General features: G+C 41.5%; 1 protein-coding gene across 4 annotated transcripts in view; it reads right to left on the bottom strand.

Annotated features, from left to right (window-relative positions):
• DENND5B (DENN domain containing 5B) overlaps window positions 1-15843 on the bottom strand; it is a 115661-nt gene extending 99818 nt beyond the window's left edge. The window contains exon 1 of one of the 4 annotated variants that reach the window (XM_026695098.2): window positions 15494-15843. In XM_026695098.2, coding sequence (XP_026550883.2) covers window positions 15494-15623 — 130 coding nt within the window. In that variant the 5' untranslated portion in view covers window positions 15624-15843. The remainder of the gene's footprint in view (window positions 1-15493) is intronic. The other 3 variants (XM_026695096.2, XM_087968519.1, XM_087968520.1) reach the window with 3 other exon arrangements.
• Between the last annotated feature and the right edge of the window lie 5170 nt (window positions 15844-21013).

The following is a 21013-nucleotide window of genomic DNA, read 5'->3' as shown; positions in this document are numbered from 1 at the left end:
AACATTGCCTTTGGGTTCTGCTCAGACAGAAGATACTGGACACAGAATTCATCTCTTTGCCAAAACCAGGATTTAATAAATAATAAAGGATTTATGATGAGAATCTCTGAAACAAAATAATGGCAGAGGCAGACATGTCAACAATTCCATATTTCCAGTTTTAACAAGAAAAAAAATCTGTTTGGTCTTTAGGACTGATGAAGGTAAGACACACAAAGCAAGTAGAAGGATGCCTAAGCAGTGTTTAAATACAGGAAGCTGATCGGGATACAGGTAGCCCTCAACCATAATTGTGGTCATTGATTAAAATGAAAGTTAAGCAAGATGTCCCCGTGATTGCTTTGCTCAATGACCACAATCCCAGCACTCCTAGTTGTGGTCTTTAAATGAGTATGCAGGTTGTTAAGCGGGCGGAGCCACAGGTAAGTAGCACGGGGTCTCTCAGGAGAGTGAGGGAACTCTGTGACACTCCACTAAGGAACTGAAAATCCACCCTGTCAATATCCAAATAAGTTTTTAGTCCCTGAATGGAGGCCTCACTCACCTGCACTCCTCCCACTACCATGTTGACTCTCCACTCAGTGCTTGGATTTAGGTTCCCTCTCATCTCTGGGAACTGACTAAAAAGGCCATCAAAGAGTTCAGTTTCCCTTCATGCACAGAAGCGAACTCCTTTGGTGAGGTGCAGGAACAAAATTTCAGCTCTATTTCTGATCCCGCCAAGGCATTCAGCTCTTTTCAGTCAGCTCCCAGAGATGAGGGGGATTCCTCTTGTTAGCAACAAGTTTCCTGCCGGCTTCCCCATTGACTTTCTGGGGAAGTTGGTAAAGAAGACTGCAAATGGCAATCACATGATTGTGGAGTGATTGGCAACCAGTTGTAAGTACAAATAGGTTGCCAAGTCCTCAGATTGCAGTCATATGATCAGCGAGGGGGGGGGGGGGTTGCAACATTTTGTGATGGCTGGAAGTGCTTTAGGGCCGTAAAGCACCCTTTCCAAGTCTATTGTTATAATACTGGATTGTCATTAAATGAACATGAGCCTTGGTGGCGCAGTGGTTAGAGAGCTGTACTGCAGGCCACTTCTGCTGACTATTGGCTGCCTGCAATTCAGCAGTTCAAATCCCACCAGCTCAAGGTTGACTCAGCCTGACATCCAGTGGTGGGATTAAAAAAATTTTTTACTACCGGTTGCGTGGGCATGGCTTGGTGGGTGTGGCAGGGGAAGGATACTGTAAAATCTCCAGTCAGAGGTGGTATTTGCTGGTTCTCCGAACTACTCAAAATTTCTGTTACCGGTTCTCCAGAACTGGTCAGAACCTGCTGAATACCACCTCTGCCATAGACATGAAATACATAAGATGGTGTGAAATACGGAATTATAGAAATCTACCTTTTATGAATATGAAAAAAACAATCGGTTGATTGCTGAAAGAGTCAGCATTCTTTAAGGACTGAGTATTTAAGATTATTGTGTGCATTATCTCAGAAGTAAACCTCTCGGAGTTTGGTAAGGTTTATACCTAGACTAGACATATGTAAATGAGTGTAATCAGAAGTTCACATGTGCCTTCAAGGCCACATATGACTTTCAGCTCCCTTTCTATGACCTTTAAAATTTCAACATCAGAATTTATAGGCAAATAGTTGATTTTTGTTGAGAAATAAAAAAAAGCATTGATACTTAACAAGTCATAGTTAAGCCAGTTGGTTTTATGCACTTAAAAATCCACCTATACAAATATCTATCTCCCCAAATGGGAAGAATAAATCCTGAATCTTGCTGCCTGGGAACTCATAATTCCAGTGCCTCACTTTATGTTCTTGCAAAGAGATTACTAATCTCTGCACTAGAATATAATTTCTGCTCATAAAGGTGCACTAGAATTGCCTTAATCTGGAAAAAATAACTGCCCAATTTTCTTTTAGTTTCTTGACCAGTACATACAAGGCAAACATACAAAGCAAAAGAACAGAAATTCATAATTTTACCAGATCTTAATTTCCTTTTTTCTTTTGTATGTATAATTTGGTTATAATATATAGATGATAAACTAATGTGAATGATTGTTGTATGCTATTGACATTGCTAATTCTGTTTTAAGATCAGTTCTCCTTGATTTTAAGCAAGCACTTAGGAGAAAAATCATCCAAATTTTATGTGATTCAGCTCTTGTAGGCAGCAGTGTTCATTCTGCAGATCAAATGTGGAATAATCAGTTTGCAATGGATGCTTGTTTTTTTACATGGATCATAATGATAACTTTTTATGCTTTTTATACTAATTCCCCAATTTGTAATGTCAGGAAGTTGATATTATGGTGACTGCTGAAGGCTGAATTTAAAAGATACTGTACTCTTTTGTTAATATAGCAGATACAAAGTTTTAAAGTTTTGGAAATTAATTTATCTAGGTGGAAATATTATTCTTTGGGAATTTCTGACTTTTTTTGACTTGAAATTCTTGGTGTTCAAATTATATACAAATATTGCTGGAAGGGAGGTATAAATGGCATATATAGAGAGGGTTTGTTTGGAATGTAGGAAACTAGTTTCAATTATAAATGGCCCTGGGGCACTTACTGCGAAAATCTTCCTTTGTATAAGATGTTACCCAGTTTATTGTGGTTCAGTTAGGTTAATAAAAAAATCCTATTTTAAAAAATGAGAAAAGTTCAGAGTTTATAACTTTTGTGAGTATTGCATACAGCGGAGAGGTTGAAATTTACACACACACTATTCAAACCAAGAGTAGAAACAAGATGTTATAAAAGAATATAGTACAAGGTCTCCTTACATCTTATTTCTTACCCCATAATGCTTTGTCTGCATATTAATAGAAACTGCAAAATTCAAATATCCATTCTTAACACAAGTGTGCACATGTGTACATATATTCCAGATCCGTGATTCTTGCCATAAAATCAACTTTCCTCATCCTGGTGCCTCTGATCTTATTCTCCCATATTTTGAATAGGATATGTGTCAATTGATCCAATTGTCAACCCATGACCAATTGGATCATCTTTTAAAAGATATTTCCTTATCAGATTCTTCAGTGTCTTCAACAATGTCAGAACTTCTAATGTACTGTCTTCACTGGAAAAGCTGGAGTACTTTCAGAAATGTGTCTGCCTTGAAACTAAGCTATGTTGAAGTGTAGAACACAATCATTTGCACAGAAAATGTTTTATGTCATACAATGTTTTATAAAAATCACCAAATTTCAATTCCATTGGAATTATTGGTTCTGGAGTTACTTACATTCTGTAAGTTAGCTCATTTGAAGTACTTTGGTTCAAAAAACACTTCCCTATGATGTACCGTTTCATCCAGTTAAAAGTTATAGGAACCAAGTTGTGGTAGTATATAGGTGGCAGCAGATATAGGTACATATGAAGAAAACATTTATTTTAACAAAAACACATAATTGACATTAAAAATATCCTAACTCAGAAGTCTCCAAACTTAGCAACTTTAAGACTTGAAGTCTACAAGTCTCAAAGTTGCCAAGTTTGGGGACCCCTGTCCTAACTTCTCCTTACCGTTGAGAATTAGCGAGGAGAGATGGGGTGAAGGGAGAACATATGACCCAGATAGAAGAAGGCATAGTTAAAGAGAATCAGTAATTTGTGAAGAAGGATTTTACAGAGGAAATCAAAATGAAATATTTATAAGGATGGCATCTTAAAGGATACATTAAAATAGATTGATGATACTTTCAGGGACCTGTGAAGATAAATATTTGACAACATAACTAGAATTCAGTTTAGAAGATGTTCTTGGAAGCCTTTGATTTTGGATATTATCCATAACAATAATACTCTGATTTTATTTCATTCCAAACCATAACAGTTTATGGCTATTATATTTATTGAAATATATTACAGAAATACAAACTGTTGCTCACTTTTTGCAAAATGCCATTTGTTTTGTTAGAGCCCAGACAAAACATGGACTTTGATTTCTTTCCCTAGATATTTCTCTTTCTGTATTAAGTTTTTGTTTTTGCAGACTTTCAAAATGTCATCCATGCCATGTGTCATTCAAACACGGACAACTGTAGTTTAGTTAATTAAATAATGGTCCTTTTATCTTTATATTATGATAGTGATTGATTGGCTCACACATTAAACAAACCATGGATTACTTCAGTCATAATGCATGATTATCTAAGTTTGCACAAGAGATTAAGCCTGAACTATCATCTGCAAATCAGTATCTGAGTTCACATAATAGACTGAATCCAAACAAGAGAAACCACATTATCTGGACCCATTTCAGTCTTGTTTGAGGCCATGTTATAGTACCAAGGCTGCATTGAGCATACTTGTGGACTTAGGATGGAGGTGATGCACTCAATGACTTTCAGTACCATCAACTACAGTATACTCCTAGACCGGTTTAGGGGTTGAAGTGGACAGTATATACAGTAGTTTTCTTCAGCAGTTGATTCCAGTGAACATTGGGGAGGGAGAGGAGCAGGGGCAACTTTAGATCTGTTTTGTGGATTGGCTCAGAATTTGGATCTCCCACCAGTCACCTTTAACATTAAAATGAAAACACTGGGCCAGGCATTTGGTAGCATGGGTGTGGTATCGTCAGTATGCTGTTGATAATCTAGTCATATATCATCCCTGGCTGTGCAGGTGATGCCTTTTGGGTGCTAGGCCAGAGCTGGAGGTCTGGATGGAGAGGAACCCATTCTGCGGGCAAGATGGAGTGCCTTAAGGGTGTTGGCCCCCTGAATCTAGAGAAATGTCATATTTGACTCTTGATTGAGTGAGTACTGCCTTGGACGGAGTTAGTGTACACTTTGGGCATTCTCCTGAACTCCGTGAGTCAGCCAGAGTTAAGGTGCAGCTTTCTTTATTAATGAAATAATTAATTTAGAATACAGATTATGTAAATGCTTTCTTCCTATCTATAATTGTATCTATAGTTTTTAGAAACTAAAATGAATCTTGGGTAATGAAATTAACAATAGGAACGTTTTTTCGCTTTCTTCTATAGTAATAAAAATTGTTAATGCTGTGACATAGCCAATCATGTATATTTTTAAAAATATATCAAGTTTACACAACCAGCAGACTGGTTTATAATAATTTTTCAGATACTGGGATGGATAGCATTGCAAATTGATGTGCATTTGCAGTCATTTGAAATAATGTATTTGAGCATAAAATATGATGATTTCACCACAGGTCACCTAATTAAAAGCACCATGATTATTTTTGAAATGTTTATGCATGTGGACACATGTATTACATCAAACAAAGAAGACAAGATACTATGCTAGCTATACATATGAAAAAGCTTACTTAGCACATTAAAAAAGAGAAAAGTTTAGATATATATTGTTTTAAAAAGGGTGCTGGTTTTTTAATTAAAATATGTTTGAATACAGTGTGAAACCTAGCAATAGCATTTAGGCTTATATACCACCCCACAGCACTTTACACAACTGTGTGATTTACAACGAAGAAGTATTTATTTGCATATTGCCCTCAACAATCTGGGTCCTCATTTTACTGACCTTAGAAGGATGGAAGGCTTTAGGCCCCTCAGGATCAAAATCTAATTGCAAATGCAATTGAAATTCTGAATATTAAAAATTGTTTCATGCATTTGTCATCATTTTTGTATGAATGTCAGCTTAGCATAAACTCTCTGACTCCAGTTGTTAGAGACAGCTTAGGTCCTTACAATAACAAAGCAAAGAAACCTCTAAAAATAAGTAGCTCAATCCTTAGAAAAGCAAGCATCCTGTTTGCTGTCAGGACACTCATTTTTAGAAAATGTTTTGGCATCTAACAACAATCACTGTAGGGGGGCAAAGCAAGATTTTATAGTTCCCAGTTTAAAATCTGGGCACATTAAAAATTAAGTAGATTTGTTGTGCTGATCGCACTCTTACAATATATAATGCATGCATTGTTTTGTAAAGCAAAAAAATGTGTTGTCTTCATGGGTAGTTTGTTGTCAACTTAAGCCATATGATCCTAAAAGAATCTGTCAGCCTGAGAAACGAAAGGAGGCTGCATTTCTGATTTGTGGTCTAGTCTGATCCTAAAGGCTCCCTAACTAACATATAATTTTTCCATTTTCTTTTAGAAGTTAGTAGAGTTATTTGTTCGAGAGCTTGAGGGCTCCAGCAGGAAAGGCCATGTTCCTGATTCCTTCTTGTAGTTGGAAGTTTGCGGCTCAGGTACACTCATTCCTTCAACGTAGCATACAGAAATCTAGCTATTGGAAACTTGGGTTGTAATACATCAGCTTGTGAAATCCAATATTCTTTGTTTTTTAATATTTTATAATGCAAAAATGCACTATTTTATATTTTATAATGCAAAAATGAGGTACATGTACATAATTCTATTATAAATCTAAAAAGAAAAAATATACATTTTTCCCTTTTTACTTTAGTGCCTGGTTTAGTGCCTTGAATAATTTAGCCATTATACCCTGCTGGAGATTCAGTTTCCCCACTCCACATCTTGTATATTCTAAATTTCAAGCTTTTGTCAAATCTAATGTAGTAAATTAACATCTTTTTATTTTGAGAATTACAAATTGGTTTTTATTTATTTTATTTATTTATTTATTTATTTGATTTGCCAATTGTTTACAAGATAATAAGTATAAGTGAATACATAGTTGTGAATACATGAAATGGGTACATATAAGAAAAATAAAAGAAGAATAAGAGAAACAATAGGACAGGGACGGTAGGCACGTTGGTGCGCTTATGCACGCCCCCTACAGACCTCTTAGGAAAGGGGTGAGGTCAATAGTAGACAGTCTAAGGTTAAAGTTTTTGGGGTTTGGGGAAGAAACTACAGAGTCGGGTAGAGTATTCCAGACATTGACCACTCTATTGCTGAAGTCATATTTCCTGCAATCAAGTTTGGTGCGGTTAACATGGTTCTGAACACTAAATCCACTAAAGTTGAGTCAGAGAACAAATTACCTATCTTTGAGGCATTCAGCTATTGGTAGTCCTCAACATAGCTATAGCAATAGCACTTAGACTTATATACCACTTTATCGTGCTTTACAGCCCTCTCCAGGCGGTTTTACAGAGTCAGCATATTGCCCCCAACAATCTGGGTCCTCTCATTTTACCCACCTCAGAAGGATGGAAGCAGAGGTGGTATTCAGCAGGTTCTGACCAGTTCTGGAAAACCAGTAATGGGAATTTTGAGTAGTTCGGAGAACCGGCAAATACCACCTCTGACTGGAGATTTTACAGTATCCTTCCCCTGCCACACCCACCAAGCCACGCCCACAGAACCGGCAGGAAAAAATTTTTTTGAATCCTATCACTGAATGGAAGGCTGAGTCAACCTTGAGCTGGTGGGACTTGAACTGCCAAATTGCAGGCAGCCAATAGTCAGCAGAAGTGGCCTGCAGTACAGCAGCAGGAACACAAGGCTTGCATTGCGAACAAAATGAGGGAAGAGGGGAGGGGGGAAGGGCGGAGGGGGGGAACTTGCCCCACTCAACCCATGCACCTCGCCTGGCCACCAGCTTGCTTCTTTCCACTTTCTTTTGCTTTTGGCTGCACGCAAGGAAAGCAGCAAAAGTCTTTCTTTCTCTCCCCCAAACTCTGACAGAAATGAGTCTTTGGGACCCTGCAAGGCATCCTGCTACAACAGGCTGCGCCGGCATGACAAGTCTCACAAAGATTTATTTCTGGAGGAGTTTGGGGGAGAGAAAGAAAGACTTCTGCTGCTTCTGCTGCTTTCCTTGCATGAAGCCAAAAGTCTCTCTCTCCCTCCCTCCCGAGAACAGAGCTGGAAACAGAGCTGCGATCCCAAATAAAGAACGATCGATCGGTAGGAAAATGAAGTGAGGAATTTTCCTGCAGACTTTTTTGGGGATTTTCCCAGGGTCTCTGGTCCGGGAGATTTAAAATTATGAGTTTGGTGGTCCCTGAGGTCCAAAAGGTTGGCCACCCCTGACCCAGACGATATGGCCAGCATAAAAATGTAATAAAAAGATATAATACCAAAAAGTCTGGAATCAGATGGCAAAATGATCCACTAGATTCAAGAGACCACGACTGCACCTTGCTTTATTATTATTCAAACAAACTGCATTATATTAGATTCAATGTTGGTTTCATGCAATGCAATACAAATAGTAACGCTAATACAAAATGCATCTGATTCCCTTTTTCTTGGTTGCAGAAGAAAAGTTCTAGCATTTCAGATGTTGCTGCAAAATTGAGTCATTTGGCTGACCTATCAGTTGGCTACATATCTCATTGCAGTTTTAACATTAAAGTTGATTCCAAGTGGGAATAAAAACACAGCAGCCAGAAGTTTAGAAGTGTTGGGATATAACTCCCCAAATTTCCAAACGTGTTGAGAATGCTGGGAATTATAATCCAGTACATCAGGACAGTAAAAATACCCCTTTGCCCACATAAATACCTTTTCCCAAAATAAATTGACAAAATTAAGTGCACTATCATAATTCCTACATCCTCTTAACATTTAAAATATTTGCTACTTTAAATGGTCTCCTTTTTGTACAGGTATTCCTTGACTTACAACAGATTACTTAGTGACCATTCAAAGTTATGATGGCACTAAACAAAATGACTTATGACCATTTTTCACACTTATGGCCATTGCAGCATCCCCATGGTCACGTGATTTATATTCGGATGCTTGACAACTGACTCACATTTATGACCGTTGCAGTGTCCTGGGGTCATGTGATCACCTTTTGTGACCTTCTGACAAGCAAAGTCAATAGGGAAGCCAGATTCACTTAACAAATGTGTCACTAATTTAACAACTGCAGTGATTCACTTAACAATTGTGGCAAGAAAGGTTGTAAGATGGGACAAAATTCACTTAACAAATTTCTCACTTAGCAACATAAATTTGGGCTCAATTGTCATCATAAGTTGAGGGCTATCTGAATTGGTTATCGTTATCAACCTCATTGGCATAATTTATGCAGAAGCTGAACTCCTTTTATAGTAAATATATTTATGAATTAGTTAAAAAGCATAGGTTTAACAGAATTTAACCATATACTTCCCTGCTTATTCTGTCTTCATTTCCTTCAATTTAAATAGTCCAGCTACTCGTTTGAATAGTGATCATCAAATATTTGCATTTCCAGTGGTCAATAATAAAAAAAAACATCATTGCAATAAAGGTGTAATAAATATATATATGGAAACTAAGCAGAACACTTTATAGTCTTTAAGTCTTTGAAAACTGCTATGCCCCTTGATGGCTATACCCATAATCTCAAATCAACACAACACAAAGGGCATCAGTGTGTGGACCTTTTAAAAAACAAAAGATCCTGTCTCAACAAAAGCCAATATACATTTCTGTATTCCATTTTAAATTCCCTGTTGCAGTATACCACAATCAGAAGAGGTAGGAAATAAACAAGTATGCACTTAAATCTCGGCCTCCCAATTACACTTTTCTACCAATTAATCAACTAAAGCTTTTATTATTTATTCCAAAATTGATATCCTGCCAACCAGCTAAGAATGGCTTTCATGAAAGCTATCAATCCACTCAAAGCACTGAAGCAGGTCCATTTTAAGGCTTTATATAAACAAACAGGAAGCAAAACCAAAGCATTCTTAAAAGGCAACTATTTCATTGATTACTCTAGCAATTAAAGTTTGCCATCAAAAGCTATAATACTAAATACCATTCAGCTCGATATCCCCTAGGATTGCAGCTTCAATCAATCAATTAATCAACCAATCAATAAGTCCGCACCTTGCAAAACAGTCCCACTTTCTGCCTTTAAGGGGTTTAAATAAAATAGATGATCTGCCATTATTTAGCACACTCTTGGAGGTTCCAGGACCCTAAAATGAGGCAAAGAATCCACATACAGAGAACTTGCTCTCTTTTGGAATACTTATTTACCATTGAAAACAACAGGTGAAATGGTATTCATACAAGCGTTCCTTGCCTGGTATCCCCCAGAAGAGTAAGAAACCCCCGCCCCATTTCAAACCTGTTAAGCTTCTGGTTAAAGAAGGAAATTGGATAAAGTAGTGACAGAAATACACTAAGATTTATTTATTGAATTTGTATGACCCCTTATCTTTCATAAATGTGCTTGGTGGCTCCCAACAACCAATAGAAACAATAGCATGGCTGGTTGGGGAATTCTAGAAGTTGAAGTCCACAAGTCTTTAAAAGTTGTCAAGGTTGGACATCCCTGTCCTAGCGCAGTGCTTGAGTGGGGAAGGGGAGAAAGCCAGGTTTTCAGGTCCTTCCAGAAGGCTAAAGCAAACAAAGTTATCTAAGGTAAGGGCTAAAGTTCTAGATTCATTAAATCATCACCAATTTTATTTGTGAACCTTTGTTTTTAGGAAGGTTCCAGAGCCTAATTCATGCCATGTAAATGTTCACAGAAATTATGTTTTGCTTAAACTGTCATATCCAATGTGAGATCTCTAAAGTCAATTCCCAAACAGTAGCAGAAAAAAAGGTGCAAGAGTAGCTTCAATATCAGCTGAAAAGGAAGCTAATACTGAAAAGATCAGGTTTAAGCTATCTGCTGTGGATATTTGCATTCGCCCTTGAGACGGATGCAAATCTGCTTTTACAGTTCTGAAAACAACAGCATATTCACACTTGAAAGGTAACAGCAAACTCCCAATTAGCATAGCAACGGAAGTATTGTGCAGCTATTTTCAGGAAGAGGAATTCGAAGTTATTTTAGTTTAAACTCCCCAAAGGTAAGTATTATGAAAATGAAATTGGGTTCATCTTCAGTTTCAAAGAACCAAAAAGCTTCTTCAGAGAAAAAGAAACATTTATGTAAATAAAAACTAGACTGCATACTATAGCTAAATCCAACTTTAATTTAATGGTTGAAAATGGAAAAACTAGAGGCAAAGTATTATCTTGGACACTAAAGTATATTTCATAAGGAGAACACATGAAACTAATGTCTATTTTTGTATCTGTTATACTTTTAAATTCAATAACAAATACTCTGGACAACATATAATTTACCAAATTAAGCATTTTCTCATAGAAAAGCAATATTTTTCTGTGAAGTAAAAATAGGATGCCTTCAGTCCTATGCTTTCATGGACATCTCCATGCTGCTTTCTTGGTGATAGTAGAAAAGTAATCTGCCTTTGTCTTTTTCCAGGAATTGTTTTCAACTTCTCAGTCTAATCCAGAGTCCTTGTGGTCTCCCATCCAAGTATGAACCAGCTTAACTATGTTCGTTTCTGAGCCCAGGTCTGTACAGAGCCTACCACCCATTGAAGCAAAAACTTTTAAATGTCTTGCCATTATTGACCCACCACCCCAAAATAAAAATCTATATTAAGGAAAATATTAAGACAAAACAAATTATAGGACTAAGTAGTGTAGGAAGTTAGCATCCACCCCTTTCCTAGAAAAATGAAATATCCTAGGAAATATTAAAAAGGCAGAATATTTGCCCTAAAAAGAGTGGAAACTCAGAAGCAGAAACTAACTTCAGAAGTAGAAGCTCACCCCCACCTTTGTTAATTGGTGGGCCATTAAGGCCTGGGCCAGAATATTTTACATAACAAAGATCTCCAGGTAAAGCTATAGCAATTACCTAAAGCCCTTTTCATTACATCATCATCCAGCAAGGCTCAACCAAGCCTGGAACTCAGGACAGCCTGCAGAGTTGCCCCTGCATGGCCCCATGGGAGTCTGACAACCAATCAGAATACAAGTTCAAATTCAAATCTCAACAGAAGGTATAAAACCAGGCACTCTCAGCATCTCAGCCCTTCCTTCTCTTTTCCTTCACCTTGGAGCATGTGATCCTCCTTGTTGTACAGCGGCGGTAGAGACTGAGACGGACACAGGCTTAATTTTAACAGGCTTTATTCAAATGAATAAAGGGTTGCCGCGGCTGCCAAGGCTAACTGGCAGTCAGCTGGCGGCAACAGCTGATGCCGTTTGACAGCTCCTTTTATAGCCGGCTGTCAAACGGCATCAACCAATGGGAGCGATCGGTGCTCCCGCGCGGGCGGCGGACCGGAGTGAGGACTGCTGTCAGTCTGTGGACACAGCACTCCTCCTTTGGAGCTCCAAGCCATGTAGTCCTATCCACCATTAAACCATCTTTCCAAACAGCCTCCATGTTTCCAATGTCTTTTTCCCCACTTGGAACTTAACCCAGAAGGACATTTCTTCCAACAGTAGAAAATTATAGGGCTAACCATGGAAGTCTTCTAGTCAAAACCCTTGTGCCCAAGGCAAGAGTCCTCATACCATCTTATTATTCAACCTTTTCTTGAAAATCTTGGACAGTCATTTATCCGAGATGGTATGAGAGGGCAGGGAGTTGGACTACAGCACAGTGGTCCCCAACCTTTTTTGTACCACGGACCGGTACCGGCATCAGCACGCACGGCCAAGGCAAGGCGAGCCGAGCGACCAGCCAGCCGTCCCCCGCTTCTCCCCGCCACCTTCAACTCCTCCTTTGTACCTTCTCGCAGTCGATAGGCTTTTCGGGCTCTTTCTTAATCTCCTCCTGAGTAATGCGAGACTCCACCGCCATCGGGACGGCTCTTCGTTCGAAGCTGCCCCCCACTTCGACAAAACTAAGGCGCAAGGATTCCTTCAGCACCCAAACGCCGCTTTCCAACTGACAACCGACAAGCTCACCAGGAAGCACTTTTTCAAGCGCCATCGAAACAAGATGGCGGCGCCCAAGCAAAGTAGGCCCTACTTTTATTCTTTGCGGCCTGGTACAAAATGATCCACGGACCGGTACCAGTCCGGGGCCCGGTGGTTGGGGACCCCTGGACTACAGGACACAAGTAATAGAAGAGAATTATCTGTAGCTTGGGGTTGAACTGTGCTCTGATATTACCCAGCTGAGGAATGAACCATCTACGAGCAACGAAGCTCAGAGAGCACCAAGGACTTTATAGTCACAAGCTACCTCCGCTGTCCTTAATCAGGGAGATTAAGGGGAGAAAAAGTTGGGGCAAGATATTTATCTCACTAAAATAGAAGAAAAACATTTTACTAGCTGAGATGCTTAGATTGCATTAGGATACAAACAAAGTTGTAATCTGAAGGCAACGCTAAGATGCATTATCATTACACTTCTTGCACCTATCCAAGTTCTAAGAGCAGTGTTGTCACATAGACAAAAATGTCCCTTTTCAACCTATGGATCATGGCTGACCAATGTATCCAAGAGTACTTTATTGCTTGCCACAATTCCACATTCAAGTCAATTGTGCTGTATTCACTTGCCTTGAAGTATCCTCATTCAGTTCCAAAATATAGACATCCTAGAAAGTAAGCTCAACAGCTGAAAAAGCAGCAGTTAATTTCCCGAAAATATCAAGTAAATAACAATAACAAAACCCCTTCATTGAATTAATCTTTAATTTCAGAGCAGCCTGGAGACTTGCTTAAGGATATATACTTCCTTTGCTAGGGGAAGTTAAATATGATAACCGAACAACAAACATAATGTCTCTGTTTCTAGTCCTCTAAATATTTTATTGCTTACCAAGCACTCACGTCCTTGTTAAAATACGATACTGGAATGAATACATGATGCCTTTTCAGAATCAGCCCAATATCAAAGATAAAATCCACAATTTTATGTAGCAATAATTAAGCCACTACTAGATCGCTGGTCTTATTTTGAACAGAACAAACTGAAGTTCATGTATTGAATTCCTTTTTTTATCTATTGAGACACTGCAGAATTTCCTAAAACAGCACTACAATTTAAGTCCTTTTCAGAGTCCACAAACAGCATTCATTAATAGCTTTTAAAATGGTTTTCGCATTCTTGTTCCCTTATCTATTTTTTAGCAGATTTTTTACAGCTGATTATACAAAGAGGCTCTGACATTTCTCTAGCTTTAATATACATAAAAGCAAATTCTCCTGAAATTAGTAAAAATTATGTGGGCAAGGGCTTTTCTCTCAGCCTGCACAGATGCTTTTTAAAGATTGTTGCTGATAGAAAAATTCAGTTTAAAAAAAAAATCAAAGAAAGCCTACTAGAGAAATAATCAGAGGTCCAGGCAGCTCTGGAGGAAACAAAGAGAAGAATGAAACAGTCCTGCTGAAAACCAATATACCATATTTTGGAGAATACATTTGAAAGTGGGTTTTTTTCCTTAGATCATTGATTTCCCTTTATTCAAATATCACAATCTATTGGTGAAGATCCCTTTCCCCCCCATTACACGCTTAAGTATAGTTCAATTATTATTTCTTCCCTGTATATTTTTGGGACAATAAGTGGACTGCGTTGCCATATCAATTAATACTGGTGCAACATTAATTAGCATCTTTTCCTCTGTCCATCAGAGGTTTGGACACCACAGCCTAAACCCTCCCCAAAAAGAGGTTTAAACCAGCCACTTTCAAAAAGCGCATTCTGTATAGCAACACAGCAGTTACAAAGGTGTTTTTTTCCCCCCTGTTCTTTGGACTTCAGCAAGCCCTTGGTTCAACAGGGAGGCCGGCGCAACAACCAGGGAAGTGTATAAATCTTTCACAACACCTGGGCCTGACGACAGCAAAGGCCACCGGGAGGGAGGGGAAAGCCGATTGTATCCAACCTCTCTGATAAAAGACAACTGCATTGAAACATGGTTTACTCCTGCCAGTGACATAACCAAACCTGGCTACTGCAGGCAGTGGAGGCATCACGATTTTTTGGGAAATGGGAGGGGATATAAAGGAAAGGTGGGGGGGGGGGGAGAAATCAGGGCCCGATTAAACCTGAGGGATAAAACATTATGGGGCAAGGAGATGAGTTGCTGCTTCGTAAGAAAAAATTAAACCTCCTTTATTCCCCCCCCCACCTTTTCTTTTAACATGTGGCTCGTATTTGAGGGGAATTGGAAAGGCATAGCGGGGCGGAAAGGGGGGGTCTCAAGGGGACCGAAAGGCTGGCGATTGGAGGGGGGGTCTCCTCCGAAGTATCTCGTCCCAGTTAAATCTCCTCCTGGCAACCCCAGGGAGAGAAAGGAGAGAAAGGAGGCTCCGCGGCAAAGCCCCTCAGGGAAGGCGCAGCGAGGAGAGTCCTTTTTCCAGCGGCGCTTCGCCGCCACCTGGGGTCCTCGCCAACGCCACCCGCGGCGCCCGCCCCCCTTTCTTGCCAGAGGGGAGGGGGGAGGGTCGGTCGACGGCACCCCGATAATCTTCTTGCCCTCAAAGGGAGGCGGGCACAAATCCCCCACCCACCCGGGAGAGCCCGGCATAAGCTGCCTTTGCGCTCGGCGCCCCAGCAGATCCCGCGCGCCCCGGGGAGCGCGTCGGCGGCTCCCCACAAAGGGCAAGCCCGGAGGGCCCGAAGCCGCCGCGGGAGACCCATGCCCGAAAATAAGCAAGCAAGCAAGAGCAAGAAAGGCAGCGCCGACCTACATAAGCGCCACCCTCGGAGCCGAGCCGAGCCAGGAGGACGGATGCCCCGCTATCCCTTTTGTCCTCCTCCTCCTCCTCCTCCTCGAGCTTACCAGCTAATTCATCCGGCTCCAAGCCGCTGTCGGCGTCGATCCCGCACAGCACAAAGTAGTGGGCGAAGCGGCAGGGCGCTGAGCCGGAGCCCGGCCCCGAAGGAGCGCCGCCACTACCGCCGCCGCTCATCTCTCCCCCGCTCCGGCTTCTCGCCTTTGGTCCGCTTTGCCTTCGCGCCCAGGCAAGCGCCCTTAACGCCTCCGCCGCGCTTCTTCCATGGCGCAAGCCAGTCCGCCCGGGCCGGGTGGCGGCCTCCCTGGCCACGGGGCTGGCGGCCGGGGCTGCGTCGGCACGGCTGGCGACGGTGCGGGCGCCCCTCGGTCAGCTGAGGCTGCAGCGGCGCCCGAAGCCAGGCAGGCACCGTCCCGCCTCCCCTGCTAAGCGCTGCCGCCGCCAATCAGAGCCGCGGGAGGAGAAAGGAGGCCCGCCAACCGCTTCCGCCCCGCCTCCTCGGCGGGACATTTAAATCGCTCTCCGGCCCGAGAAGCGCAGCGTCGGAGTTGGGAGCAGCGGGAGGTGGGGGCCGGCCGGAACTGCTGACACCCCCTCCCCAATATCTCTATTTGAGGCTCGTACGGTGCGGAAATTTACGCTCCGGTGTAACACGGACAATTAAGACAGTTCAAATCTGAGTAACAAGCTGCGTAAATAGTGTCTAGGGGGATGGTCCTGACACTTTTCCATTCATCGACCCTTCGTGAAGTTTCGGATTGTTCATCAGAATAAAGATGGAAGGGACCTTGGAGATCTTCTAGTCCAGCCCCCTATACCCATGATGGCGAACCTATGGCACACATGCCACAGGTGGCATGCAATTTGTGCAGGCACCTGAGCCCAGCCAGGGGTGGGATTCAAAATTTTTAACAACTGGTTCTGTGGGCGTGGCTTAGGTGGTGGGCGTGGCTTGGTGGTCATGTGACTGGGTGAACATTGGTTGGTGGTCATGTTATTGGCTGGGTGTGGCCAACTCAACATCACTCACATCGAGGCACGCATCTCCTTGCCTGGCCTCTCATGACTGTGGGGATGCTGCAACAGTGTAAAAAATGGTTATAAGTCACTTTTTCAGTGCCATTGTAACTTTGAATGGTCATTCCACACAAGCAAAGTACCAGCAAAGGAGGGGAAAAAACTCCAGAGATGTTCCTGAGACAGGAAGTCTAGTCCTGCCAAGAATGTAATAAGGGTTAACGGAGAGGCAGTTTCTGTAAGCAACACCAGAATGTTTCCTTCCTGTCTTCCTTACAGGATTAGGCCAGTAATTTCTTCTAACAACCAGTTCTCCGAACTGCTTAGAATGTTAACAACCGGTTCTAGAGAATAGGTGCGAACTGGTAGAATCCCACTCCTGCGCGTGCCTTCCAGCTAATTTTTGGCCTCCCAGAACCTTGAGGAAAGCCTCTGCAGCCTCGGGAGCCCGAAAAATGGGCCTTCCGGAAATACCGGAAGTGCCAAAACAGGCCCATTTTTCAGCCTCCCAGGCTGCAGAGGCTTCCCTCGAGCCTCTGGGAAGCCGAAAAAAGCGTCAAATGGGCCGAAAATCAGCTGGGAGGCGTGCGGATGTGCAGTGCAGATAAGGGGATGGGGTGTTGCGCACGCATGCTCAGGGGGGGCAGGAAGCATTGCATTGTGGGTGCTGGCATGCACACACGCTGTTGCGCATGCGCATGCTTTCGGCACACCACAACAAAAAGGTTTACCATCGCTGCTCTATACCATTTCAGACTGTCCAGTCTCTTCTTAAAAGCTTCCAGTGGTGAAGCACCCACAACTTCTGAAGGCCAGCAGCTCCACTGGTTTAATTGTCCTCACTGTTAGGAAGTTTCTTCTTAATTCCAGTTTGCTTCTCTCCTTGATTAATTTCCATCCATTGGCACCCTGCCCCTCAACTAGTCCTCAACTAGCAGCAGTTCATTTAGTGTTCAAAGTTACAGCAGCACTGAAAAAAGTAATTTATGACCATTTTTCACACTTATGACCACTGCAGCATCCACATGATCCAAATTCAGCTGCTTGCCAACTGGTTGATATTTATGATGGTTGCAGTGTCCTGGGGTCACGTGATTACCTTTTGTGACCTTTTCTGATAAGCAGAGTCAATGGGGAAGCCGGGTTCACTGAACAGCCGTGTTATTAATTTAACAACTGCAATGATTCGCTTAATGACTTGGCAAGAAAAGTGGTCAAATGGGACAAAACTCACACAAATGTTTCATTTAGCAACATAAATTTTGGTATCAATTGTTGTAAATTGAGGGATACCTGGTATTATATGAAAAGGATTTAATACTACTTTAACTCTTTGTGTGCCTTTGTCCTTGACTCCTGGAGAATTTCCTGCTGGTTTTCTTGGCAAGGTTTTCCCCCCATGGTGGTTTGCCACTGCCTCCTTCCTTGGGCTGATAGAGAGTGACTGGCCCAAGGTCACCCAGCTGGTTTTAGGACCAAAGTGGGGCTGATTTTTATCTAGATGCCTTAACCACTATACCAAACTCACTGTCCTACTTTAATTTATAGCACTATGAACAACTAACAACAATAATATGGCTGCTCATTGGAGGCTGATTGTTAGCCGCTCAACAGGGCACTGAGCTCTACCCCAAAAGATTAACTGATCCCAATAGACATCTGTCACTTATTGTCCCCCAGACATTTACTGTCGTCTTGGATAGTCTCATCAACCTTTGGGGGTCAGTATTGATCACTTTGGAGAGCCCTGGCCTAAAGAAATCCAAAAGGTATTAAATGAGGTTTAAGTTGTGACAGAAATGTAAATGTTCACTTGTATTAAACTATGTTCCGCATCATCAACGTGCATCAGCCTCTCTCAATCTGACGATTGATTTAAGATTGATTAAGAATATATATCTCATGCCCTGGTTATCAGACACCACTGAGGAAGAGTTAGTGAGGTCTGATGCAAAGAAAGCACTGAAAGTAATACTATTTCCTAATCATGCACAATTCACTACATTGATATATGTTTACATTGGTTGGTTTCGACCATTGCATTTGTCAAAAAGTGGTTTTATAAGCCATAGTAGCTCCATTCACACAGGGAGTAAAGCCAAAAACGGATAAAAGCGTTCCTTAATTTCTCTAGAGAAGGGGTGTTAAACTGGATTTTTTTGAGGGCCCAATCAGTATTGTAGTTCTCCTCTGCGGGCCTCCTGCAGCACACACCCCCGCAGCCAATTTGGGGTGGCAAGAGTGCTGCTGCAAGAGGCTGTTCAGGTCAAAAGTGGAGCATGGGGGGGTTGTGCACACACCACACACCCCATTTTGGCTGCCAGAGGCACCACGGGCCAGTCCTTTGCTATTTCCAGACTGGCACCGCAGGCCAGATTTAAGCACTCCATGGGCCGAATCTCTAGAGGAACAGGGAGGCACAGCTCCCATCAACCACAGCATGGTACCTGGGGATCAAGGTAGACGTGGTACAATAAATCTGGATAGCATCTTTTGGTGAACTCTGTCTTAATTAAGCTAATTCCAAATGAACTGGAGAATCCAAGTGAAGAACAACCTCTAGTTCTACTTCAAGGCAGAATTAAGAATAGGGAATTAAAACATGATGATCATTAAGTATTCTGAAGCTGTGCCTTTCCATTCCTCAGTGCTTAGGGGAAAAAAGGGGGAAACAGGAGAAGAACCAAACTGGTTACTCTTGCCCCATTTAATATATTGACAACGATCAGTTGCAGAAGGGCTTGGAGGGAGAGTGAACGGGGGACTTGCCCCAAATAACTCTGGGACTCCAGATGGAGTACTTCTGCCTTGAACCAGTTCGCTTTTAATGTGTTTCTGTGATCTTTGTGGAACCATTCTGAGCTGATGTGTTTTCTTAAGTTTCCTTAATGTTATCCAAACGCTAAACTAACAGGATTAAAAAAATATATTTGGGGCACAGCTGGCCCCTGGTCTAGATTGCGTGCAGCTTCTGAAATTCATAGTTTCAAATGGTAATACTGTACAGTGCAATGATGCATGAATGGAACAGTTTCAATAAAAATACTTTTAACCTAGTCACGCTTGCCAAGAAAATGCCTTTTACAGGTTCAACTTTGTGGCAGCTGCAACTGTTTCTGCAGAGCAATAGCTGGATGTGGCATGGGCCTGTATCTTATTATTCCAAAATGGGTCATACTAATTCAATCTCTGTTCTCTATTGGGATCATTCTGCAGATAATATGAAATAGGTAGAAAACTCAATTACCCACCAGAACATTCAGCCAGCAAGTCAGGACCCATTGCTGTGTTTCTATGGACTGATGTGAACCATGGCTTGTTGAATTAATTCAGTGACCTGGAAGCACACAATACACTGAACTGCAAATTAATTTCATTTTTGAGGTTTGTATCACACACCACACTACAAACTTGATCGTCATGCTTTTATCTCGCTGCGAGAGACCAGCTATGCCAGTCTAAAGGGTCACATTTTGAGAATATGTGCCAGGAGACCTTCTCAAAATAAGATTAAAAACAAACCAGAGAATATGATTTTAATTAAGCCGCAAGTGCAATACCGCTGCTATTTGAGGAATATTCAGAAACTACATCAGAGGGTGGGTAGGAGCAGATCCAATAATAAGTCCATTTCTCATAGCCAGTCTGCCTCCAGAGCTATTCTTTAATACCGGCATTTACTTCCGGTTTTTGCTAAAAAACACCCATTGGGGACAATGATCGCCATATTCACTTAATGACCACAGGGATTCACTTAATGACCACCACTAAAAGGTAGTAAAACCAAACTCAGTCATGTGGTTACCTGCTTAATGACTTGCACAACTTATAACTGTAATTCTGGGCTCAATCATGATCACAGGTTGTGTAACACAAGTCATTGAGTTGATTATGCTGGTTTTACCTCCGTAAGTGTCTCAAATGACCCATGAAAAAGGTACCATGATAATGCAAGAAGGTCAACTCATGGAACTAATGCTGTTTATGAATTAGGCACCAACCTGCAGGCTATTCATAAGCTTTGTGTTGATCTTCTCTTTGGTGACTCATGCTATGGTAGATTCAATGCCTTATTTGAAGGTAACAGGGACAAGTCTTAATACAGGTGGCCCTCAACGTATGACCAAAACTGAGCCCAAAATTCATGTTGCTATGTGAGTTTTGCCCCATTTTACGACTTTTCTCACCACCTTTGTTAAGTTTCTTTCCACAGTTCCACAAAGTTTATTTTCACAGTTGTTAAGTGAATCACTGCAATTCTTCAATTCGTAACATGGTTGTTAAGTGAACGTGGCTTCCCCATTGACTTTGCTTGTCAGTAGGTCGCAAAAGGAGATCACGTGATCCCCGGGACACTGCAATGGTCATAAATATGAGTCGGTTGTCACTAAATGTAAATCACGTGACCGCGGGGATGCTGCAAAGGTTGTAAGTGTGAAAAATGGTCACAAGTCACTTTTTTTCCAGTGCTGTTGTAACTTCAAACAGTCATTAAATGAACTGTTGTAAGTCATGGACTACCTGTACATATTAAATGAATATGAAAGTTC

Source organism: Notechis scutatus, chromosome 6 (genome assembly GCF_049901735.1).
Source record: "Notechis scutatus isolate UNSWTSFEM ecotype Mainland chromosome 6, rNotScu1.2, whole genome shotgun sequence".
Lineage (NCBI taxonomy): Eukaryota > Metazoa > Chordata > Lepidosauria > Squamata > Elapidae > Notechis > Notechis scutatus.
This window is presented reverse-complemented; position numbering and strand designations above follow the sequence as displayed.